Source organism: Sceloporus occidentalis, unplaced genomic scaffold, assembly GCF_023333645.1.
Source record: "Sceloporus occidentalis isolate IW3139 unplaced genomic scaffold, rSceOcc1.0.p SCAF_32, whole genome shotgun sequence".
Classification (NCBI taxonomy): Eukaryota; Metazoa; Chordata; class Lepidosauria; order Squamata; family Phrynosomatidae; genus Sceloporus; species Sceloporus occidentalis.
This window is the reverse complement of record NW_028317012.1, coordinates 2,183,742-2,210,773: the sequence shown is the minus strand read 5'-3', so window position 1 is coordinate 2,210,773 and position 27,032 is coordinate 2,183,742. Positions and strand designations below refer to the sequence as shown.

Sequence of the window (27,032 nt, the reverse complement as noted above, 5' to 3'; positions counted from 1 at the left end):
TGAACATTCTTGCATCAATACCACCTTTTAATGGTTGTGGACAAATTCCAAAAGTAAACTCACATCATAGTCTTCACCAAAAAAAGTGATAGTTCATCTTCACAATTTATGAAACATACAGTACATTGCTTCTCACGACACATGATGCTACTTAATCATTATACATATCTATATGCCAAGTGGTATCAAATGCAAAATCAGCAAAACACATCTTTATTTGCAACACAAAATAAACTTAAGGCACCCATGCAAAACGTTATTTGAGATTTCCTGTTCTCCCTCAAGAAACAAACACCCACTTTAGGTACTAAAAAAGAAAAAAATGGTGAGTGGTCCCCATTAACATCCATAAAATAAAGAATGGATGTGAGACTATATAGTAATACTTGACTAATGCTTATTTACTCAGAGCTTTTGGCTTGGATAGATTTTTTGATGATGAAAATGATGATCTCCTACAATGTCAGTAACCTATATTTCCAAGACACATAATTTGCATAATAACCACAAGTTAGTTATTGTAAGGTTTTATAGTTTTTCTATCAGCCTGGTCAACTGCTATGGTAGCAATCACTATTTCCACCTGGTGATCCGTGTTACCTTTAATGTCCCTAAAACGTTAGTAAAAAGTTCCAATCTATACCAGAATCGAAATACCTTTTACGCAGAAAGAATGATTCCTTTCAGAGAATTTTTCATCTGTTATTAATCTTTCAGGATACAGTTAGTGTTTAGATACCCAGATATTGCTTTGTGGATGGATTGAGAGTAGCTTTCCCTTAGCAGCCTGCAAGATTACTCTGTGATTATAAGCAACTCAATACTTTATGACAGCATTAGCATGCATGGGACTTACAATCATGTTTCATTAATTCAGCTCGAGTGAAGCTTCATTTTGAGCCTTGAGGAGCTTAAGATTTATGTGAAATTAATAACATAACAGATGTCTTCACAATTTTGTTCCTCTAGAAAAAAAAAATGCTTTGAAAACTTGAATGTCTAAGAATGCTGGCTTGGGGGAAAATATATACCCACGGGTATACCACTTATTGCTTCATATCATCTTTATCTTCAAACTAAGTGGAATTTAAATGTCAGATTTATATTAAATAACCATATTTGCCATTATTATAAAAGCCCATTACTTATGTTAGTCAGTGGTATTGGCCACTGATAAAGTTATTCTTTTATCAAAAAGGGAATGGTTATTAGTCCAGAAGGATGGTTTCTTTTGTGCTTTATACTTGGAACTGTGGCTACTCTAATCATTACATGGGTTCTCTTGTTACCTGCTGCATTTGTGGATTGAAGATTTTTCCTGATAAGAACCTGTACCCCGTTATTGCAATAAAGTAGTTTAGTTTGATACAGTTCATAACTATTCATTCTTAGATTTTGTGGTCCTTCTTTGCATTTCAGTTATTTTATATATGAATCATTACTTAAAACTCAACAGAATGCATCATACAGAGGCTAAAAGTTTACAAATACTTCATACATTAGCAAACAATGTTCTCCTCTCTTATATCAACACCCTTTTTTTATCTAGACCAATAATTTATTTTGACAACTGCTACTAGACATTGTTGTAACTGATTTGGATTTCATTAACACCCTAAAACCTTCCCCATCAATGATTTATACAGTCTGATACATTTAGTTCATTTAATTGCCATACATATGCCAATGCCCAAATGCGTGACTTTTCATTTATGTACATTGACATCTTCTACCAATGTGATTATTGTATCATTGAAATTTAGCGTGCAGCTCTAAGAATGTATGCATCTGACCTTAGAATCCAGTGTTTTACAACAATATTTTGCAATAACTATCATGTTTAGGAGAAATTTATAAATTGAACAGTTTATAATTGTAAGTATGTAGCCATCTACATATGGTATATGAAGCAGATTAATCACCAAACTTAAATGATTAACTTTGAAGAACTGACATTCATTGTGTCTCAAGAACAGATAATCCAAGCAAATAATCTTTGTTCCTTCCCAAAAGTGAATTTAATTACAAACAGAAGCGAGCATCTGAGATTTATAATTAGGAGACGTCATTTACTATAAAAGTGAAATGACAGATTTTATTTTATTGCAAAGGAATTAATTCCTGTAATTTATTAGTTGTAAGAGTCTGATTATAGAAGCTTTGGTAAAAGATGGAGAAAAATAACACAATATCATAATATCACAGCATACTCTAGGTAGATTTAACATGTTTAATCCTCCCAGCAAACTGTGGAAATCTGGCAGTGTTACTAATTTGTTTACAGGACAGAATTAGACAACTAATCTCACTTTCATAATCCATGTATAGAAATATCTTAAACAATTCCTACACGCCGGCTGTGCTGGCTGCCAAAGACAACAAAGAATTTGCAAATGTGACATTAAAAAGCAAGAAAACTTCTGCGTCTTGCATCTAAAAAGAGACAATTAATATACCCCACTAGGTTTAAATAATGATTATAAATACAACAATTTATACTAAAGGGGTAATTTGTAAAGGTGTTGCAGGTGCAAAAACAAGTGGGAAAATAACACAAAAGTTGCAATTGTGTCAACGTAATAACAGTTTAAATATTTCCAAAACTAGTAGGTTTGTAAAACAATGCATGATCACACCATATAAAATGCCCCCACCATGTATAAAAAATAAATTCATTTAATACATTTCAGTAAATTGAAGAGTTTCCACCATTGGGCCTGTTGTGATGCCTGTACCTTTAAGAAATCTGTGTACAGAGAGTCATGTGATCCATAGTATTTAGCATAATAAATCCCAACCCCCAAGTGTCCTGTTTTCTGCAGGACAGCTCATTTTGACAGGCTTTGTTTCGCTGTTCTTCTGCATAGTTTCCCTTAAATGGACAGTGGGCATAATGGGTCAGTTGGGAAGATCCTCTGGTCAATCATGACTGGCCAAGGGAGCTGTAAAGTCAATGGAGGTCTGTCCTGTTGCAGCTCACACATTGCCACCTTGCAAATTCTGAAGCTGATCGCCATGAGTACCTCCCCACCTATAGTTAAGTCACACAGCTGAATACAGGTGTCCCAGTTTGTGAACCTGAAATATCTGGGAGTATGATCCAAGCACACCCCAACAGTAAAAGGACCATACTCCACTGTAGCTCATGGTTCCTAATTTCTAGGCTGGCTCCTGTTAAAGTGGCTGGAATTGCTATTCACACCACTATAGAATAACGTCTTCTGAGCATATCCTAAATGCATACCTGCCAGGGTCTATACTAAAGCCGACAGGACCCTACACTACCAGACAAGTATGTATTTGAAATCCAAATATACCAATATCCAGCTTGTTCCTAGAGCATTCTTCTTAAGTTCACCAACACCCAGGATGACAATACAGTTAAAAAAACATGAAATAAAAGGTAAGCGGCTATAGACTGGTGGGCATTCGTAAGATTTCATTAACTATTCTTGCCTTGCAGGCTCTTTCCTTCCTTGTTTGAGTCTATGATTAAGTCCTTCTAAAGATGAAACATGCTAGGCTGTTTTTCTTGGTGCCATTTGTGTCCATTGTTATTTGTAAAAATTTTAAGAAGGATGAAAAAAAAAATTTCATCATCCACCGTCCAGCCCGTTTATATCATTTGAGTGTGGGATATACTTATTTTTTTATTTTGTTTGGACTAGTGAACATAACTGCAAATTAATCTTTTTGAAGAAGAATCTTCTATAGTACTAAGGGAGTAACCAGATCATCTTATTCCATGTTTGCATCCAAACTGGTAGTTAGAATTTTGTTTGGTTTATGTATTAATTTTGTCACAGTCCTGTTAAAAAAGGAATACTCAACTCTTTATCATGCTATCTCTAAGAGAAAAGATGCCACAAAGTGGAGTTATATTTATGCACAAATAGATGTTAAGTGCTGCTCTTAACCAATGGTATTGGCTGGTTTCCAAGATAAACAATACAGATCTGATGCAGAACATATCCATCCATCTTTGGATCTATTTTGACATCCCATTTATCCAAATCACCATTTATCATGTCTGGCACTTCTTGAAATGAATTGGAATCTTCAGTGTGATGAATGGAATCTGTAATTAAGATAATGGTAGTGATACATCTAGAAAAGCAAATAATAGTTTCTGTTTCTTCTGATCACCAACACATCTTTAATGTTATTATTTACTTTTGTTGTACATGTGAGGCTTCAGATTGACCATAGAATACATACCTAGCTTATAAAGTATTATAAAATATAAATTAACTTGTGCAGCATCAGAACCATCTTTAACATGGGACAAAAAAAGGGCAGCTCCCCTGGGGCCAAGCAGCTGTCCTTTGGGCCCCTCAACAGTCACATGGTCTGGAAGTAGAGGTCTGTGTTGGCTCCTCTCTTTTGGCCTGAGCATCACCAGTGTTGGTTGAATTAATGGTCCAGCTGCAATGCAGCACCAGAATATGATACCATACCATGATAACCAACAGCAGGCAGCGATCAACTTAAAGTCTATTTTGAAGTCACAAAATGTGCAGCACATTGAAATGTAATACTAAGAAGAATGTTTATATCAAGTTTTGTTATCCTCAGAATGTATGGAATTAACTTGAAAGGCTGGTGAAGATTTGCCTTGAGAGGGCCATATATGGATTTCAAATATATTTATATATTGTGATGAAGGCACCTTTAAAGTGCCTGCATTATTGTGTTGATTTAAAGCGGGAAAGAGCTGAAGAGTCTAGCTGACCAACATGATTGAAGCACAATAAGCAATAACCCAAAAGTCCACATTAGGTATTTACTGCCCCCTTGATATCCATCATGATAGTCTTCAGCTCTGGACCATAAAATGCTCAATTGATGGCAGTAAGTTTTTCTAGACAGTCCTTATCTACAGAGGTTCTTACAGAAGTATGGCATTTGTGAAGTCCTGGAGAGCCTTCTCTTCTGCCATACAAATTGAAATACAAGAAGTAACCACAAGATAGCGCCAATACTCCACGAATGAGACCATCAAAAAATCAGAATAAAGGAGTTAAAAAAAGGACAAAATTAACTCATCATTGTGTCGATGAGCCGCTAAGCGTTGCTTAGCTTTTCACAGCCCTACACAGACAAAGGAAAAGTGTTCTATAAACCAACATGTTAATGTATATTGGATAGGACTTGCTGATGAAGCTGGGGTAGAGTATTACTAACTCCTTTAGAGGGAGAGGTGTCACTGCGGAGTTGCAAAATTTGACGAATACATGGTGCTAGATGCTTTGCTACAAGTGTGACACATTATCATACTTTGAAAGATCTTACCTTTCATCTTGATATCACCAGGTTCTATTTACTTTCATGAGTATGCAATTAAAAAAGTAGATGTCTAGGACAGAAATCACCCTGCCTTTCTGCATATGGACCTTCTCTAAAACCAGGCTTCCCCAAGCCCCTCATATCATTAAAAACAGCCTTAGGAATTGTTGCTGAAAAGAGCAATAGGTTTTATGGTGTCTAGCTGTGCTTTCCCTTTTGATCTGTACATATACCTAGATCAAAGGGTATTTCACGGTGAGCCACCCTTAAAAAGCTATATCCACCAGCACTTTTTTGGTTAGGGTTTTGGCTTGCAAACAAGGTTTTTTTTAGGATCCACTACATGTTAAATTTTATTAGAGGTAACTGTTGCCTATATCTTTCTTTACCAAAAGTTAATGGATCATAGTGGAACTTATGTGTGATCTTTTTTTTAACATGTAGTAATTTTGTAGAATCAGACCTTATGTGACATGACATTTTAGATATGTAATGCCAACTGTGCAGCCAGGCTACGCTATACATTCCTCTCTTAAAAAAACCATTTTCATTACAGACAGATGCTTTTGATATGGGTTTTGGGTCATTGTTGCTAAAATAGACCACTGCTGAGAGACATCTTATCTTGTATGTGTACAAAAATGTTATCCCTTTTTATAGGATGTACAAAGTTCTTACAAAAACAGAGAAGAAATCCCCACTGGTAACAGACCGTGGGGTGATTTATAACAGCAATGTGCTATATCACTGTGTGTGAAACTGATGGAAATTTGTGTTTATGAGAAGTTATTGCAATACAATTTAACATAATTATCAGTTTAGCGATCTAGACTGATAAGGTACCACATCTCAGACCCAAAAGTATAAAGCCAGCACAACCATCCATTTTTGTAGGTGTCCCCCCTTTTCCTCCCTAAAATCTCTGGAATATTTGCATGAACCCTTTTAATGTATGTAGTGTAAGAGCGATGTTTAAGTTGTTGTCGTTAAAAGATAATAATAATAACTCAAAGCAAAAATGATGGCCAAGCAGTTGAGTTTTCAAGTCAGTGCTGAGTTTGTCGTCAAGTTGGAGTTGGCTAGAGTAAGTGATTTTACGTCAAACTCACAAGCCTGACTCACTAACGTAACCACAAACTTGCAACAGTTCTACTCTTTAATGATTAGACCCCAGAGGTCCAAGGATCAGAACTCTTTGTTGCCCCAGATGTACTTAAGTGGTGGGTTTTAACTGTATTTTATTGGTCTGTAAAACAACAATTTGCAAATAAAGTGACACAATGTACCTAACAAATGTTGCCAAGTGTTACCAAAAGAGAAATGCTACAGTTGCTATTTGGGAGATGATTGTTTATTTTAAAAGTCACCAGTACTGCAATAGTTAAGGATATCCTGGAAGCCAAATCTGTCCTCTCCTCTCCCCTCCCCATGTTTCCAGACTTCCTCTTGTGGTAGTTGCAGAAATGTACATCTGGATCTCCTTCCATACAAAGGAACTGTTTTGGAAAGCCACAGAGCTCAGAACTAGAGGGAGCCTGGAATGAGCTGATCATCTGCAAGAAAGATTGTGCTTCAAGAGGCTGAAAACTAATCACATCTCCTAAAAAAATGAGGAACAATCCCTTTGTCCATCTTTCCATCTTCTCATTCCAGTTATTGATTACAGTTTATTATGTTATGAGTGCACCCTCCCCTATTATTAAGTTTCCAGGAGACACTTCACCTAAATCTGACAAGGAACTAGTCACTGTAAGTAATCTTTCATCTGGTTTGATGGCAGTTTTTTCACCTTGGAAATATGTAGGGTTCATATATTTTAAGTACAGCATGCATGCTTTCATCTCATGTTAGCAACATATCACACACTTATACTTACATCTAATGTTCTGCAAAGTGAACTGTTATAATCTGTTGTTTTTAACTTTACCAATTGTTTTGGAATGTTTGAACTGTTTTACAATGTTTCCAGTGAATACCCTTGCTGCTCCACCAGGGGAGGGTTGGCAAAGGTTGAAGAGGAGAAATCCCCCTGGATTGCTCTGATTTGGAATTCTTGGGCCACTTTAAGATTTTTTTTTCCAATTTGCGAGTTTTCACTTGCAATACCACATATAGCCACCGGGGTGTCGAAATATCCATGTGGTTTGACCACATTTGAATCATAACTGGATCCTTTCTGCACTCCCTTTAATGGCTCACAATGCAGGCCTTGTATGGAAAGTGTGTTAGAGAGGATTGGGAAGCGTTTGTGCAAGATTAGCTTGGGGTCTTGGGCTGGTTTGTTCCCCTAACTGCAAGATGGGATTCCCCCTGTGTCCCACACAAAGAGTACCCAAATCAATTAAAACTTTAAACCAATAATGTTATATATAGCATTTAACCTTAAGTCGCTGTGCCCAAATAATATGACGGGTTATGAGGTAAAGTATCTGTTAGTATTTTTATAGAAATATTACTAAAAAAATATTACCAAAGTTAAATATTTATTAATGCAAGTAAAATTCAGGCTGGGTGGCAAGCTTTCTAGTAAAAAAAAATGTTTTTCCTTAATTTCCTGAAGGTACTGAGATACAATCACCATGCATGAGGTGATGGACAATTATCAGCTAACAAAGGCAGAAATATACCAAGGATTATGTTGTGTGATCCCACACTAGGAATCACAGGCATGCTTTCTCAGCTAGAGCTTCAAATGATTCTATGTCATTAGAATTGCTGGCCCAATACATGGTATTGACAGGCATCTTCATTATTCTGTATGGGTGTTATAACTATACAACAAGTAAATTGAAATTATAAATCAATATAATTTTATAATGTAGAGAGTGGTGTCATACTCATACTATTACACAGACTAATGTTAGCCAAGGATGTATTTATTTGTATGACTGGGCAAAGGAAGTAGAATTAGCCTGTAAATCTGAAGACTAGTGTCCCAGTGATAGTGAATATCACTTTCCTTTAATACAAGAATCAACAAACACACCAGATGTTAACTGCTCATTCACCCTGTTTGATCTGCTAGAAAATAGTTGGGCATATTGAATCAGTTTTAAATTAATTACTCCACTCCACACAACCTCAGGTTTATTGGAGTTGAAAATGTGTATGTTGTTACTCCCTATATGTTGAAGTCATGAAAATATTTCAATATTATGTCTTCCACGAGACACTATAGACCAAGAAAGTAGAGGCAGACACCACTCACCTTCCACCAAATGGTTCTGGTAATGCTTCAGCTTTTACTGTGTTTACAGTATTTACTAGCAATGTCAAAAGTATTTGATACACATGATACTGCCTTGTAACATTTGGATAAAAGTTGGATCCTAGATTGGAGAGGATGTGAACCTTCTGTTAGTACATGAAGTACTTGTATTCTCTTGGTCAATAGTTGGCTCCCCGGATAAAAGCAAAAGGGTTTTGGTATTTAGTGTTTCCCCTGGTTTTAGTAGCATGCTGTCTTTGTTTTGTGCTGTTTTGTGTTGTAACATTCAGCTTTGACCATATTAAATCATTACGTCTCACCTTTTGCGCGCAATTATAATATTTAATATATTATAATTTTGTGTTTTTGTTGGAATGGCAAAACTGTATGCATTTCTAATGACGTTAGTACTCAAGTCGTACTTGTGGTATATAAAACAAATATCCTTGAGTTATCACTACTGCTTCCAATTTAATCCAAACCATGGAAGCCAATTAGAACATAGTAGTCTGTCCACATTATTAGTATAGTGGTTTCACACCAAATTAATTTTAGCTCTCAGATCTAGTTACCTGCCTCTCAACAGGTATCTACCTTATTTGTCAAGGAGATGACATTCTCTGTAGTATTCTACGACCAGTGAAATGTAGTTATTTCCCACTGTTGGAAAGACTTCTGCCGGCACCTCACAATAATTTATGGGTTTTTTTCCACATATTATAATCTTTAATCATTCAGACCAAAAGGGAAAAAAAACAAATGTACATTGCAAAACAGTAGAAATTCAAGTCCCGATAATATTCTACAAGCCTTACAGGCCTTTCACCTTCTACCGGTTCTCCAAGTCAGCGACCACTGAGTTACAAGGTTGAAGATAGTATACGTATACTAGAACTCATACCTAAGTGTTTACAGGGCTTAGACAAATGGAGGGCTAAACACGTTGAGTCTTTGAGACAAATGCCCAAGCTGCATCCTAAGTTATGAAAAAGGTAGATCCCAGAAGCCCATTCCAACTTACCAGCTGCTGCCAATTTTGACTGTGTGTTATATCAATCCTGTTGTACACTAAATGCATATGATCGTGTGTTCCTAACCGAATAGTAGATATATTACCTGAGGCCAGACCCTAAATATTCTATGTATCGGTTTGTCTTTGTCGATTTGAGCATGTCGTACCCTACATACTACTAAATAAAAATATATCCAATAATAATTATAGAGCGCCCCAACAGTGAGATATTACAATGATTCCTACTGCAAGCTTTAGTATGTGGCCACTTTGCCACTGCTCTCAGCTTCATTGTGATAAAACAGTAACTTACTACTAAACGTAATACAACTTAAACCATTATGTTGATTTAAATAAATACACAGGCTACCAGTAGTTTCACTATTCGTTGATGTTTACAGCTACATACATAGCAGCTCCTCTTTACCACAATTGAAATCTACATCTTAAAACCAGTGTGCAATGTTTTCCTTTCAGCAATATTTGCTTAAATACTATGGATGCCCTAAAGAAACATGTCTGATGGAGCTTAAGGATACTTTGAAAAAAATGCAGAAATTCTTTCGGCTGCCTGAAACTGGAGAGCTAGACCAGAATACCATTGAAACAATGAAAAAGCCAAGGTGTGGCAATCCCGACGTCTCCAACTACCAATTCTTCCCCAGAAAACCCAAATGGGAAAAGAATGATATCACTTACAGGTAAAGCAACTTCCTGTCCCAGCCCAGGCACCACTATAACATTATAAAGATAAATGTATTCCAACTAAAGTTATATTTCTTTCTTCCAGGATTATAGGGTATACAATAGACCTGGATTCTGAAACAGTGGATGATGCTTTTGCTCGTGCATTTCAAGTCTGGAGTGATGTCACACCTCTGAAGTTCACCCGGCTCCATGATGGAGAAGCAGATATCATGATAGATTTTGGACGATGGGGTATTCTAATTTGTTTAGTTTTCATTGTGGCTGAAATAGAAATCTTGGGTCTCTTTGTAACATTTCACTTTTTCACAGAACATGGAGATGGTTATCCATTTGATGGGAAAGATGGACTTTTGGCTCATGCATTTGCACCTGGATCAGGGGTTGGTGGGGATTCCCATTTTGATGATGATGAGCTGTGGACACTTGGAGAAGGTCAAGGTAATTAATACCTAATTTACATTTTCAACTTAATATAGACTATGCTGCTAAAATCCTCTAGTCTGTTATTTTAGAAACATATAATTTGACGGCAGATAAGAGCCATCTGGCCCGTCTATTTCCTTCTGTAAAGACTGAAACCTTAATCAGACCTTGGCCTTGTCTTAGAATAAGAATAGCAATATGCATATCCCATGCATGTTTAAATTCCGTCCTCTGCTTTGTTAGATGCCATCATATTTTAGAATGTTACTATCACATCCCCTCTCTTCTCTCCTCCATGCAATAAATAACGAGCACTTAGATTGTACAACTTGTGGTCACTGGCCTATTGCTATGTTTTATATTGCATCATTTGTTCTTTCCTGATTTTAATACACACTTCTTTCGATTTCAGTTGTGAAAGTGAAATATGGGAATGCAGACGGAGAGTTCTGTAAATTCCCCTTCCTGTTCAGTGACAAGGAATACAACAGCTGCACAGATGCTGGACGAAATGATGGCTTTCTCTGGTGTTCAACCACATACAACTTTGATGCAGATGGAAAGTACGGCTTCTGCCCCCACGAACGTAAGAAATATATAACTTCATGTATTGAGTCACATCATAATTTATCTGAGAAAGATTGCATGTCTACATCTTTTCCAGTTTGGCCCTATAAAAGGTATCATCTTTGACTAAAGACTCCATGCTCAGACAAAATGATGGTATTAACATAGTGTTAACTAGACTTGGGCACCAGGGGGCTCTTCGTGTTCGTCTTCGTGCTCGTCTTCGGCAAGAAAAACCCCTTCGTATTCTGCGAATATTCGCCTGGTCCTGTCTTCTCTTCGGGCGAATATTCGCGGACATTCTTCGTGTTCGGGTTTTCTTCGTTTTCCCCGGTTAAGGGGTTAAAACGGGGTTAAAGCCGCTCTGGCGCCAGGAGTTTAAATGTCCGTATGAGCAACTCTATTGGTCGTCAGCAGGGGGCTCGTCTGCCATCAACCAATGGCAGACGAGCCCCCTGCTGGCGACCAATAGGGTCGCTCGTACAGACTGTTAAACTCCTGGTGCCGTAATTGTCCGGCAGATCCCGCTGGTCTCCCTGTTCTATCATTTATTAACTGATAGAACAGGGAGAAAAGTGGGATCTGCCGGGTAAGTTGCAGCATTGGGATTTTAAAAGTCTGTACGAGCGACTCTGTTGGTCGCTCGTACAGACTTTTAGGCTCCTGGTGCTGTAACTTACCCGGCACATCCCACTGGTCTCCCTGTTCTATCAGTTAAATGTCCGTACGAGCGAACAATAAAGTTGCTCGTACGGACATTTAACTAATTGAACAGGGAGGGAGATCAGTGGCATCGGCAGGGTAAGTTGCAGCATTGGGGTTTTAAAACCTCAATGCTGCAACTTACCCGGCAGATCCCTCTGGTCTCCCTCCCTGTTCAATTAGTTAGGGGTTAACTTTGTTTTTTAAAGGGTTAAGGGGCTGCTTGCACGGCCCTTTAACCTATGGATTTCCGCTCCCGTTAACCCCTTCGATGCTGTGTTAGATAACGCAGCATCGAAGGGGTTAACGGGAGCGGAAATCCATAGGTTCGCTGTCAGGGGTTACAAAGACCGTGCGAGTGAGCCTATTGGTCACCTGCAGGGTCTTCCTCTGGCATCAACCAATTGGTTGATGCCAGAGGAGGTCCCTGTAGGCGACCAATAAGCTCATTCGCACTGCCCTGTAACCCGTGACGGCAAATCTGCGGATTTCCACTTCCGGGAACTGCCGCGAAGCTGCGAAGACAAGGTAAGTTAGAAGAGGGGGGGAGAATGGTAGAGGAAGACGAAGACAATCACGAAGATCTTCGTGGTGTGTGTCTACGTCTTCGCCTACGTTTTACCGCCGCCGTCTTCTCTTCGGCGTGTCTTCGGAACGAACACGAAAACGCACTCTTCGTGTTCGTTTCCATGTTCGCCCGAAGACGAATGCATAAGTCTAGTGTTAACTAATGTTTGATACAAATTAGGTAAAGATAAAAGCAGTTGGTTCGAGAAGGTGCGTAATAAGGCTGAGCTACTGTTTTTATTGATTGACATTTAAGCATTTATTTTCATTCAATGGAAGACAAGTATTAATAGATTGTGACTACCCCTGTTAGTCATGTGTGTTGTGTGTGTGTTTCTAGTCCCTTGAAAAAGCAGGAAGTACAATATTTAACAGGAAAGTGAATCCAGTTTGCTCTGATGAGTACCCACCACCCTCAACTCTCTCAAGTAAATCCTTTCTCCCATGAATATAGCCATTCCTCTTTAACTGGCAGAGTTTCCAAGACAAATTTAGAATGTTAATAGACAATGCTTTTCTTGAGCTTTACTACTGCTATGTATTGGGTTTATTCAATAGAGAGAGTTAGCAGAGGAGAGTTATGGTTTTAATTCCTCACTTCAATATTCATAAAAAAAGAGCAGACACTGGAAGGTTCCTCCAACAAGAAGGACTGAGCTGACCCTGTATAACGTATAATTCAAAGTGCGAAGAGATTTTGGAGACATCTTCTTCACTTATCAATGCCAGTGTCAACGAATATCAACTTGCAGGGTATGTGAGGACAGGAAGCAAGAAACACAGACAGAAGGACATATGAGTGCGCTAAAGATTGCTGCTGATTCATGGGGTAGTTTATTCTGAATCAAATCATTTTTGTCTGTGTTACCAAGAAAAAAAATCACTAGCCAAATCATTGGCGTCTGAGAGAGATGAATCACTGAGACACTTTAAGCCAGTAAGACGAAAAAATTGCTTTATGTGATGAAGAAAACAAAACAGTATTGGTTATGTATAAAGACTAATTGTTTGAAATGTGAGCTTGTTACCATAGCAACCAAACCAAGAGCTAATCAGCTAGAACATTTCATAAATTGTTATGGTGATAAGACCTCTTTCCAAACTTTGTACCAGAATCACTTTTTTAAACAACAAAACCCAATTGTTTAAGCTCACTAGATTTGGTGGTATTGACCTCTGTGGTTTGTGAAAATTAACCTTGTAGTGAATTATAAATTATTAGTAATAATTCTATAAGGTATAGTGCCAGCCTGTATTTTAACCGAAGCAGTCCTGTGATTTGTTATAGAACATGAAATCATTATCAATAGCGTTTTTCTTGTTATTAATGAAACAATATATTGTCATTTCACACTATTTTTAAGATATTATGAAACATTTGTTGTAATCAAGCATCAACCCAACCCTCTGGGAAGTAAAGGGTAGCTTGAACTGCCTGTTTTACATGTCTGAGGGCACTTTAATGGCTCCAGGCTATCCACAGGATTGCTTTGCAAGCAGCTGGAATACATATGTTTCTGATTAAGAAAGCTTTATTATTCCAAGACTTGTTCTTCAATGCCTCCGGCCTGAGTCAGAGTTATCATGAGTTCTGAAACCACTCTTTGTTTTCGGATCACAATGGTTTTGCAATAGAATGATCAAAAGAGACAAAGAACCTTGCCTGTACATGAATTTCATTATTACTTGGGGTTTAAGGTTTATTACAAGAACCAACAAATCTTACAAATGTTCCAAATAGTTGATGCAGCAGTACATTTTATATTAATACTTTCCAATACCTGTAATTCCAACTAAATTGCATCCTAAACAGGTCTGAATTATTTCAGCCCTTTCTGTGGCAGCCCTTCCAGCTCTTCTGGCACATCTAGGAACTGGAAAGACTGCTCCCAGAGCTCTACTTCTCCTTCTTTATATATGTGTCAGGATTAGGGATGTCCAAGTTAAAAGTTGAGAGTTGGTACTGTGTTAGCCGTAGAATTACAGGAGACAAGTGGAGTTCAAACTCAAGCTAAACGTGGAAGGCTGGCTGCACATAGGGGTCGGGCTAGACTTAAATCATCCTCAAAGGTCCAGGAAGTTGTTGGAACTTGAGCAGAAAGTGAGCATGGCCAAATACTGTTCCCCCAGGTGACCCCATGGGCATCAGCTCATTTTTTCTGGGCTCTACATTTAGTTATAATAATGTGAAAAGTAGGAAATGCGAAGAAGAACAATGGGGACAAATGAATGGTAAATTCTGATGAAGTTAAAGAGCAGAGAGACAAAATTAGGATTAAATGTTTTGTGCATTAAAATGATTTGTCACCTTGAAGAGAGTTAATGTGTTTTGATGAATTAAATTACCAAGCCTTCTTCATCTTTTCTAACAGCTTACATTAGAGTTCTGGGTATCACTAAGTCAGGAATGGAATAAATACAATAGTTACATTAGAATCTCTATGTTTTAGCATGATAACATTTTTTGGTTATTAAGGGTCATGTTTTTCTCCCCAGTGCTCTTCACTCTGGCCGGTAACGCTGATGGAAAGCCTTGCAAATTTCCTTTCAAGTTTCAAGGTACCAGCTATGATGGCTGCACAACCGAGGGAAGATCGGACGGCTACAGGTGGTGTGCAACTACAGAGGACTATGACAAAGATAAGACCTATGGATTCTGTCCAGAAACAGGTAATGATACAGTCCTTGTTCTGTGTGTAGAGTTAATGACAAGTGAATACCAGACAAAGCAGGATACTTGGATATTGGTCTCCTTAAAGTGTAAAGAAGCAGCAGAAAATGTGATTATAAAAAAATATTCCTTTATTCCAATGTTCCAATGTTGAGAGGCATACAAGAATGTTGTATTGAAGTAAAAAATTGACACCTATAACAAAATATGCAATCACATGAATATCTTGGATAGTTACCAGAGTTGTCTTAGTCACCACTGAATAGGGGAAATCTGGCGGACAACTTTATCACTGCAGGCTTTAGAGAGATGTTGAAGCACAAATAAATAAAATGAAGAAAAAATAAAAGAGGAGTCAAAGTTGTCTCAAATACTTGCTGCTTAGCCAAGAAAAGCAGGGCATTCTGGGCTATGGTGTGTATGAAAGCAAACAGAAACTCACTGTGGGAATTCTGGGGAGCTTAACCTTTTCAATGCTAAGCACACACAGTGCACACGTTTGGCTAATTGCTTTAAAGTCTGCACTGGTGCTAGAAGTGGGTATTATTAATTTTTCTATCGTTTTCCATATGAAACATTTTCTAGATCACCTTCAGATACCCCCCTTTCAAGTATCTGCATCCCCATCTGGGATATAATTCCTTCCAGTACCTAAAAGGTTAATCCAGAAGCTAGATGTAGGGTATCACTGGGAGGCTACATCATATATGATTATCCAAGAAAAAGCTCCTTCAACAACTACAGATGTTTAGAGCTGATATAGTTTAAATAAAATAGTTTAAATAATACAAATATGTAGATTAAAAAAACAAAACATATTTGGTCTACGGTACCAAAAAATTATTTTTTTACTCCTTCTTTTTGGATATCACGCACCTGGATATAGTGTTTCAACCTTCGCTCATCAGGGATTGTAGTTGACATTGTGTATGAGAGTGGAAATAATTTTTTAAAAAATAAATAAATAAATCTCGGTTTATATTTTCCCAGTCTGAAATCCTTCCATGCTCTCTTACTTGTAGACACTGACCGACTTATTCATAGAATAAAACCCAGAGTCATATAAGGTTATGTTGGCCCTGAAATGGTGTCACAAACTACCAAACCTTTACTTCTTCCACCTGTTCCATTTTTTTTCTTAATTAAATTAGATAAATTGTTATTAATTTATAGTTTATAATAGAACATTATTTAAACACATAATAAAATAGAGTTCGGTATCCAAGGGACCATAAATGCCCTCAATGAGGCTATCCTTAAGAATTTCTTCTTGGAATTAATGTGAACTGAAACAGGAGGACACAACCTTGATTCCAAATTGACAAAATCATCCTACATGTGGCTACGGCCACCCAGGCAATGAGTTTACTTTGGGCGTTCGTAAATATATCATCTGGTTTGGGTCTTCTATAAACTTTTAAAAAACATTTTGTTAGTATAATGCTGCTTTGGATTTCTCCAAATCTGTTCTGTTCCAAAGAACACATCATTGATTTAAGTTGTGCGTATTGCTGCAAGGGTTCGTTTAAGATAAAATCCAGTTGTGTGCACATTGATACTTTTTACTTTTTTAATCTACCAGTTGCTATATCTTTTTTTTTTTTTTTTTTTATTGTATTTATTAGTTTTCAAGTACAAACAGACAAACGAGCAGGCGAAACAAGATCATTCCAATAGCTGTAACATAATCTCATTAATATTTTAGGAATAAATTCTAAAATATATATAAACAAATATGGAATTTATCTATACACATTCATAACTTAGATGGCTAGCTTGCAGCCCTAGATTTAAACAGGGCAGTTGAGGCTTTCGAAAGGTATAGAGAGAATATAAAAGATAGAAAATTGCCAAGGAGTCTAAACTATTAGAATCAGACCGTATCATAATAAAAATTTCGCCAAGGTAACCAGATCTTATCATACTTTTTTAAGTTATTATGAGTTCTGAAGAAGCCTTTCTCCATTAGATGTTGATATTCGATTTGCTTCAAAATTTGAAGCCGAGCTGGAACTTCTTCTGATTTCCAGTTACGGGCCAAACATATTTTTATTGCTGCTAATATATTAATGGATAGGTCAAAATTAAATTTATTTTGAAGGGGAATATCTATATGAAATAAAAACGCTTGAGGGGTTAACTCCCATTGTGACCTGAAAATCTTCTGGAACAAAACCATAATTTCTGATTTTAGATTGGTTAATCCGCTACAATCCCACCAAATGTGAGTCATAGAACCCAGTTCCCGATTACATCTCCAACATAGATTGGAGGTAGTTCCTAGCATTTTATGTAGGATTGAAGGCGTATAGTACCATCTATGGAGTATTTTATAATACTGTTCCTGAAGGTTAATACAGTGAATGGCTTGCCTTGTTTTGGTCCAAGCAGAGTACCAGGTTTCTGACGGATAAAGAATATCAAATTCAGCCTCCCATTTCACAATGGTATTAGGCTTATTCGGGGTTGAGTTTTTTTCTAATAGTTTTCCTAATTTGGCTATTATGTTTTTTTTAAAGTGGCCCTCAATAAATAAATCTAAATCCGTTGCAGGAATCCAAGTCTTAGATTTAATAAAACTTATAAATCTTCGAAAAGAAAACTGCACCCTATCTGGAAGGGAGAACTTCTCTTGGATTTCTGAAAAAGATATAACTTCTCCTGGGGAGAAAATATCTGCTATTTTTTTTATCCCATGGACCTGCCATATTTTAAAATCTATATCATTCAAAAATAGTTGTAACACTTCTATAGGCATGCTAAGTGACCATAGATCTAGAGAAGCAAATTTTGCTTTGAAGCTAAGCATATTTTTTAGGATATTTAATATTAATGGGTTAGAGATATTTAATTTCTTTATAGCTTCAGGGTCAAGCCAATAGGAATAAGCTAGATCGAGGTCATTACATTTCCATCTTTCGTAGATTCGCCAAGGTAATTCTTGGTCCCGTTTGGTATCCCAGGCTAAACAGTGACTGAACAAGCAAATTTTATGTAGATTTGAAATATTAGGAAAATTTAGTCCAGCCTGAGCCTGGCTTTTACTTAATATAAGTCGTGAAACTCTAGGCTTCCTCTTTGACCAAACAAATGCTGAAAATATTTTATCAAATTGATTCAAGATCTTACTGGGCACTGAAAGTGGAATAATTCTAAATAAGTAAATTAACTTAGGTATCATATAAGATTTAAGTGTATTTAGCCTGCCCAACCAAGAGATTTCTAAACGTTGCCACTCATTGAGTTGGATTTTCATACTATCAAATAGTGTCAGATAATTATGGGTTATTATATCACTAAAGTTATTATAAATTTTAATACCTAAATAATTGATATATATCCCTCTCGCAAAAAAGGGAAACTTTCCCTTCAAACTCATTAAGTAGGAAGGGTCCATATTGAAATCAATAGTTTGTGTTTTGTCAATATTCAATTTATAGTTAGAGTATAAACCATATTCTTTTATGAGATCAATAACTTCAGGAATCGAAGTATGTGGCTCAGTTAGAGTAAGCAAAATATCATCTGCATATAGACTGATTTTATGTTCGATTGGGCCAGTTAATACACCTGTAACCTTAGCCGATTGGCGAATTATAGCCGCAAGAGGTTCTATAGAAAGGATATAAAGCAGGGGAGCTAGTGGGCAGCCTTGCCTAGTCCCATTATTAATATTGAAAGTATCGGAGCTTAGATTCATGCCTAGGATTTTAGCTTGAGGATTTTGATATAAGGCTAAAATATTATATAAAAAGTCCCCTTTCATGGCAAAAATCTTAAGAGTTTCTTCTAAAAATGACCAATCAACCCGGTCAAACGCCTTTTCGGCGTCTAAGGCAATAAAGGCTGCCGACGATCTAGACTCGTTTAATTCATATATAAGATTTAAAATTCTGCGAGTATTATCTTCCCCGTTCCTTTCAGTTAGAAACCCAGTTTGATCTGGGTGAATTAAAGCTCGTATTACCTTTTTTAATCTCTCAGCTAGAATTTTAGAAAAAATTTTGATATCTAGGTTTATCAGCGATATGGGACGATAGTTTGTCACTTTGCTTGAATCTTTCCCTGATTTAAGAATGGGTATTATCGAAGCCTGAAGCATTTCTAATGGAAAGCATTTATTCACTGGAACCTCTTTAAACATTTTCAGCATTAATGTAGCAATAATTGGATTTAATAGTTGGTAAAAAGGAGCGGAGAAGCCGTCTGGGCCGGGAGCTTTAGCCTTTTTTAAATTTCGTATAGTATTAGTTATTTCAATAAGTTGAATTGGATCACTTAAAATATCCGATTGTATAGGGGACAATTTAGGAAGATTCAAACTGCTAAGAAAGGTTCTAATCTCTGATTTATCTTTAGTTAGACCTGGTAAATTATATAATGATTTATAATACAGCCTAAAAGCCTCCCCTATTTGTTTTGGGGATAAATAAAGTTTATCATTAAGGATGATTTTATTAATCCTATTTTTACTAGTGCGGCTTTTGATCTTATTTGATAATAATTTACTCGCTCTATTGCTGCTGTAATACCAATCTTGTTTTAGTCTAATTAAATTCCTGTTAGAACATTCGATTAGCTTATTTTTTATTTCAAGTTGTATTACCTTTATCTCTCTAATCGTCGGTATAGATGGATTTAATTTATTAATCGATTCCAGTTTTGCCAATTGGATATAAAGATCTGAGAGCGTCGCACCTTTAGCTTTCTTAATAGCAGCCCCTTGTTTTATTATAAAGCCTCTCATCGTGCATTTAAACGCACACCACAGAGTTGTATCGGAAGTTTCCCCATTATCGTTAATTGCTATGAAATCTTTGGCCAGAGTACTAAGTTTTTCTTGAAATAATGGAGATAATAGCAATGATTCATTAAGTCTCCAGTTTGACCTAGATTTAAATTCTTTCTTATTTTTAATTTCAATCATTACTGGAGCATGGTCCGACCATGTCCTGACTCCAATGGTAGCAAAGTTACAGATTTCTAATGTTTTGCTATCCGACAAAAAAGTGTCTATTCTTGAATAAGATTGATGTACGGCAGAGTAAAATGTAAAATCTTTTACCGAAGGATTGTTTGTCCTCCACATATCAAATAAATTGTTCCCTGCAATACATGATGAAAAAGATTTGGCCAAAGATTTCAATTTAGCATCGGGATAATTCCCGTGTTTCATAGTTTTGTCCAACTTAACATCTTGGATACAATTCATATCCCCCCCTATAATCACATATCCTTTTGCAATTGCATATGTTCTGTCAATTATCTTTTCAATATATTTAACCATAGAAGTATTCGGGGCATATATGTTTACAAAGGTATAAGTAACATCATTCACATTGCATACAAGGATCCCATATCTACCTTCTGAATCACACTCATAATGAATTTTATCAAATTTGATTTTGTCATTTATGATAATTGCAACTCCTCTTTTCTTCTTATGATCAAGGCTAGATACAAATACAGATGAAAATTTTTTATATTTCCATTGAAGGGGGGATCCTTTTATCCAATGGGTTTCTTGTGCAAAACAAATGTCAATATTATCTCGGATCAGCAGATCATACAGAAAACTTCTTTTATGCGGAGAATTTAAACCTTGGCAATTGATAGACATCAATCTAAGTGTCATTTAGATTGCTTGTCTTTCTCTCTATCAGCCTCTGACATCTCGTCTTACATGTAGATTCAAAAACATATACATTCATACAATTAATACATATACAACTTCTATGTATTTTTTGCCCCGTCATTATAAAGGGCTGATCCATGCGTAGGTGCCGACCATGGTCCTGGATCTTAAATTTTAGGGCAGGAAGAGAAAAAAAAAAAAAAAAAAAAAAAAAAAAAAAAAAATGTATATATGTATATAGTGTATAGTGCGTCTTCTACTTATTGGGTTATTCCCACTTAAATGTGTAAGATTCATAGAGATATGTATGTATTATTTGTAATGAGTGTTATCATAAATTAGGTCGTGTACTACGTCTTCGACATTAGCGGGTTAATCCCGCATAAAAATAATGTGAAATATATAGACCTGTGTATAATTCATAAGTGAGGAAATGTATGCAAAAATAAAAAAAAAGGAAAATGTATATAGTGTATAGTGCGTGCATCTTCTACTTATTGGGTTATTCCTACTTAAGTGTATAAAATTCATAAAAATATGTATATATTACTTATAGTGAGTATACTGATAGAATAATGCTGCTTTGGATTTCTCCAAATCTGTTCTGTTCCAAAGAACACATCATTGATTTAAGTTGTGCGTATTGCTGCAAGGGTTCGTTTAAGATAAAATCCAGTTGTGTGCACATTGATACTTTTTACTTTTTTAATCTACCAGTTGCTATATCTTATAACTTTCTATATAACCATCTGTTCTCAGCATTGTCCACAGTGGGTGGTAATTCAGAAGGCTCTCCCTGCGTCTTTCCTTTCACCTTCCTTGGCAACAAGTACAACTCATGCACTACGTCCGGACGCAGCGATGGCAAGCTGTGGTGTGCCACTAGCAGCAACTATGATGATGACCGGAAGTGGGGATTCTGCCCTGATCAAGGTACCCTAAGTGGTGTTATAAAATCTGAGCTAGGCTAATGTTCATATTTCCACATGCTAGTTATACAGTGTTGGCAAAGAACCATAGACTAGTAATGTGGTTGGTACCATGTTTATATCAAACATTATCATTTTTTTAATTATATAACGTGCCACCTTTGTTCTTTTCCGTCAGGTTATAGTTTATTCTTGGTGGCTGCCCATGAATTTGGGCATGCCTTGGGACTTGAGCACTCTGATGATCCAGGGGCTTTAATGGCTCCAATTTATACTTACACCAAGAACTTCAAACTCTCACAAGATGATGTTAATGGAATCCAAGAACTCTATGGTATGTACCTTCTCTTCACACTTGATGGGATTAATGCTTTCTCATGGCTTTAAGTCAAAACTGGTTCCTACAAGGAAAGTAAATAATACTTTATTATTTCTGGAATAATTATGATATTTAAAGTTATTTAATAAAATGTGTTGTTTCCCTTCCCAAGTTTTTACTTCACTGTAAGGATGGTAGGTAATTGTAACATACATCTGGCAGAAATTGTAATGGTTAAAACAGTGAGCAAATTTAAACAAGCATGGCATAGACAAATGGCTATTCTGAATTTAAAATGTGACCAAAGAATGAACCTCAAACGCTTTGAGGTTTTTACAGAAGGAAAATAATGGGCAGGCTAAATGGGCCAGAAGGTGCTTATCTGTCAACAGTGTTAATAATGACACTATATGTCTAGCATGTCTTTTATTTTCATTTTCCCCAGGACAGTCAACTAAGGTAAAACCAGGACCGGGACCTGCTCCTACGCTGGGACCAGTGACTCCAGAATTGTGCACAAAGGACATTGTGTTTGATGCTATTTCTCAAATCCGAGGGGAAACATTCTTTTTTAAAGACAGGTAAAAAGAAAAAAAGTGACAATAAAGAATTAAGTGCATGCAAATGTTTGATACAAAATTATATCAAACTCAAAAGACCTCACATTAACCTGGGTTATGTTATACTAAAGGTCTAGGTTTGGTTTATTATGTTTGTGTTCAACTGCAACAGTTTCCTTTAGTGAAGGTTAATGAACACATTAAAAGTGTGCAATATTAGCAGGGTCCAATTCTTGACAAAGCACCACTTTTTGTAACAGTGTCACAAAAGACTTGGGGGTCAGAATAGAGCAGAGTGGAAATAGCCCCTAACAATTCAGACACCCCTCACACCAATTTATTCTATGAAAAGATTACACAAGCTAACCAGAGTAGGATGTTTCCGAAGGAAAATGTAATGAAGGTAAATTGTGCATCTCCCTGGTCTAAGATTTATATGGAGAAGCGTGAACATGAGAAGCAGGCCATCCGGACCCCTGCTTGTGGCTACTTTCTGGTCTGAACTGCCTGAAAAGATAGATGCTGTGTATGAAGATCCAGAGGAAGAGAAAACCGTCTTCTTTGCAGGTAATTTAATGATGCCAAACATAATGATAATACGACATGATGCTTTATAGCTAGCACAGTAAGGACATTTAGTTGTGTAGGGTGGGCATATGACTCCTGAATCCAAGATGAGACCAAGAATGTATTCAGGTTTGCGTCTTTACTTCAGGATAAAAAAAAAAAACAGGTAAACTAGATGAGATCAGTGATTCTTATCTGGTATCAAATTCTATTTCTCACACCGGGAAACATTTTAAGTATTTGTATTGTTTGTGAATACATTTTATGTATCTAAACCCAACAGCATACTTTCTAGACAAAATATAAAATCAAGAGTTCCACCTTTACGCGCATGAACAAATCTGTGTCCAGGGTCGCCTTTTGAAAAAACCGTAAGGACCATACATTCGATCCCATAACAAAAACATTTTGTAAAATTTACATTGGGGATCAGTGTTCAACATTCCCCCGGATAGTGGTGGCCATCAGCAGGTCTTAGGTGGCAGGTCCACAATGATTCCTATGAGATGGTGAAGCATATATCGGTGTTGACTGGGTACATCAGGGGTATGAGTTTTTCATATCAGTGAAAAAAGTATTGTTTTGGGAAAATTACTATTTTCCATTGTGGTAATATTGCCCATTCTTAAGAAGATGATGTGTATTCAGTGTATTCATTAATGCGCACTCAAAGACAAAAACTATTGAAGAAAAGTACCTCGGCCTGGTAACCCCTAGCTATGTCCTTCTATCCTCCGCTTACTATAACAGTGCCACCCTCCTGACCTGTTGCCAGCTTCTTATGTGTCCTACCTTTCCCTCTGCTATTAGTTCTGTTGATTTCTAAGCATATGTATTGCTTCTTAACACATTTCTACTGTTGTTTAACTTCTAAATCCCAATTTTTGTTTTTAGGTAATGAGTATTGGATCTACTCTTCAAGTGAAGTAGAAAGAGGTTATCCGAAAAAACTAACAAGTTTGGGACTGCCCCCTGATGTACAACGTGTGGATGCAGCATTTAACTGGAAAAAGAACAAGAAAACTTACATATTTGCTGGAGACAAGTTCTGGAGGTAAGTGATCAAACTCATGGTAGACCTCATAGCATGTGACCACTGGGTCTCAAATATAGAATTTCTGTTCAGACAAATATCCATTAATTTCAACGTTTATATGAAACTGATAATATGGCACATGCAAAATCACATTTCAGTATTTACAATGATGGATTGCTGCTATTTGCATGCATAATGTGGCTGAACAGTATAAAAGGCCTCTGAGTGAAAAAGCTGCATGTTAAAGGTCAGCCTTGCTGGCAAGAGAAGCTCATGATGGTAGGCCCTTCGTAATTCCTATGTAGCATTCTCAAAGACTGGAAAGGTGAACAAGATAATAAAAGCACCCCAAAGTGAATGTGAAATTCCATATCTTTTAGAGAGATGCATTTTAAAAGCTGCAATAAGCCCTTAATACCCCTGGTGGGAGCACTTTAATATTAGGCACATGCCATGAAACTATAATACATTCAAGCAAAATGCAAGACATGTCAATAAGACAAGGATGCTAACTAAATGTAGCATTGAAGCTACCTTTTGCCACCAAATGTCCTAACTTGTCATAAAAGAGAGATTGGACCCTAAAGTGCAATTGTTTGCTCCTTCTTGAAAGGGATAACATAGTTGAAAAATAAGTTTATGATCAGTAAAGATTCATTTAAGATCACATTTCTGCATCAACACAAATAGACATCATTGTACACTATAAACCACACAACAGGTGCAGAAGACTGTTCTGCAGAATGCCCCCAAATGCATTTGCCCCTTTACGTACCCCCAGCTATTACCCTTGCAGAAAATGTGTTCAGCCAAACACATATCCTGATAAATGCTATAATTACTACCAGTTATCTCCATCATTGGGTCCTATGGATTTCAACTGAAGCACTGTCCAGTCACTGATTGGTTGCTCAAACACCCAGTCAGTGGCACAAATTATTGGCCCATGGAGAAGGAAGGGAACTGCAGCTTCTCCTTAAAGTAATTGATTTTTTAATCTAATTTTTAAGCAATGCATATTAAAGTACCCATAAGGTAGTGGGACTTTCAAGGACAGTACACTTTCCCTTTAAGACTGATCCAAACTGTGAATGTTTTCCAGATTATTAGTAAAAATAGTATGTATAGTCGGTGTCTCATTGTCTGACTGCCTGGATAACACCATCAAGCATTCATATGTCTTCTCGTCCTTCCACTAATACCATTTTTACTTTTTTTTAGATATAATGAAGGGAAGAAGAAAATGGATCCTGGCTTCCCTAAACTAATTGCAGATGCATGGAATGGTGTCCCTGACAGCTTGGATGCTGCACTAGACCAGAGTGGAAGTGGTACATGAATCACTTTCTTTAAAAAACATGTTACAGCAGAATTCAGTGACATAAATAAATTACTCAAATGTAATGGTACTGATAATTTAAATGAGATGGCTACAAAGAAAATAATATATCACTGGCTCACATTAGCTGGAGATAAAGTTAGACACGCCATTAGTTAGACAAGTAGGAAGTCCTTTGTTTGTTAGGATAATAGATCTCACTTCTTTATAGCTACCAACAAAGCCCAGTATCTCACCAGTACTTCATCTACAAAGTAGTATCAGAAATATACAATAATCGCTAATTTGGTTCACGCTGAAACATTTTTTATGGATCTCCCTACCTGAACTTAAATATTGTGAGAAGAATTATTTGTTGGTTCCTTTCTGCAATAACTAATTTTAATTTTTAGAAGCCTTAACTAAGACCGAGAAAGCAGAATGTTGTTCTGTGTTATATATGTTTTGATTTGGTTGTTTATTATTAATTATCTTATATTTTCCTTTATATTTCAGGATACAGTTATTTCTTCAAAGACTGGTACTACCTTAAACTGGAAGATAAGAGCCTGAAGATCGTGAAAGTCGGCAATGTCAAAAATGATTGGCTTGGCTGTTAAGATGCAGCAATCTCATATCAGCTTATACATTCCTTCCCTGTATAATTACTTGGGACACGTCTGTCTCAGTTATTGCATACAAAGATATAATAATGGCCCAGTCTGGCACTGGCATTTGTGAAGTATAGGTACACTGGTATCATTCACACAATAATTTAAATATTGTGTACCCATGAATATATTATAACCTACATTGTTCCATGGATAGAGCTGGAACGAACACTTCATTCTTTGAAAGCTTTCCCTGCGGTTCCAAATTATTATTGATCAACATCCCCTCAACTGTAAATTAAGTCTCACTATGGTGCTATAGCACAAAGTAACTATTTCCAATGTTTTTATAACTGCAATTTATATATCATTGCCTAAAACAGAGCAACAATATATCCATGTTCTTTTTGTAACTTTATATTAATTTGTCATCTAAATATACATGGGCACAGGCTGCCTAAATTAAGATGTCCTGTGGAATCATGGCAGGTTCCAGGTATACTATATACTCTGTAAATGTTTCAACTTTGTAGGCAATTATCCAGATAACAAAAACATTTTCATTGGTGTGGTCTTAATAAAAACATTTTTTTTTTTTTAGAAATGACCATTCTAATTACTGTAAAACATCAAAAAAGGAAAATAAAATGCTAAAAACCTTTTTTCAGTATGCGTTAAGTGCAAAATTGTCTTTCAATTACTGTACAATGTTACACATCCTATTCTTGGCCAATAAGCCAAATGTTTTCTTTGGTTCAACTTGAATACCGAATAATTTAGGTTACCAAGAATGATCATTTGGCACATGAAATTTTAGGATTAAGGAAAGAGAAACAGATTGACTTTTCCTGTTATTTGTTAACTTCCAACCTAGAATTTAAACAGGTCACTTTTCCTTCTTTTTATAGTCTGG

The 27,032-nt window shown here is 36.5% G+C and overlaps 1 protein-coding gene across 1 annotated transcript; it reads left to right on the top strand.

Moving 5' to 3' along the window:
* Positions 1-6,963: 6,963 nt before the first annotated feature.
* LOC149298469 (72 kDa type IV collagenase-like) lies at positions 6,964-26,128 on the top strand. The gene is made up of 13 exons (XM_089487269.1): positions 6,964-7,035; positions 9,984-10,207; positions 10,297-10,445; positions 10,524-10,652; positions 11,050-11,223; positions 14,970-15,143; positions 21,539-21,712; positions 21,887-22,042; positions 22,473-22,608; positions 23,018-23,154; positions 24,049-24,208; positions 25,412-25,521; positions 26,025-26,128. The coding sequence occupies exons 1-13, from the start codon at positions 6,964-6,966 to the stop codon at positions 26,126-26,128; spliced, it is 1,899 nt and encodes a 632-aa protein (XP_089343395.1).
* Positions 26,129-27,032: the final 904 nt, after the last annotated feature.

Bases quoted from the DNA above. Each gene is read 5' to 3' on its own strand.
- LOC149298469 (XM_089487269.1), top strand. From the start codon at position 6,964: ATGAGTGCACCCTCCCCTATTATTAAGTTTCCAGGAGACACTTCACCT. The intron at 10,208-10,296 runs GTAAAGCAACTT...TCTTTCTTCCAG, and splicing joins AAGAATGATATCACTTACAG to GATTATAGGGTATACAATAG. The intron at 10,446-10,523 runs GTATTCTAATTT...ACTTTTTCACAG, and splicing joins GATAGATTTTGGACGATGGG to AACATGGAGATGGTTATCCA.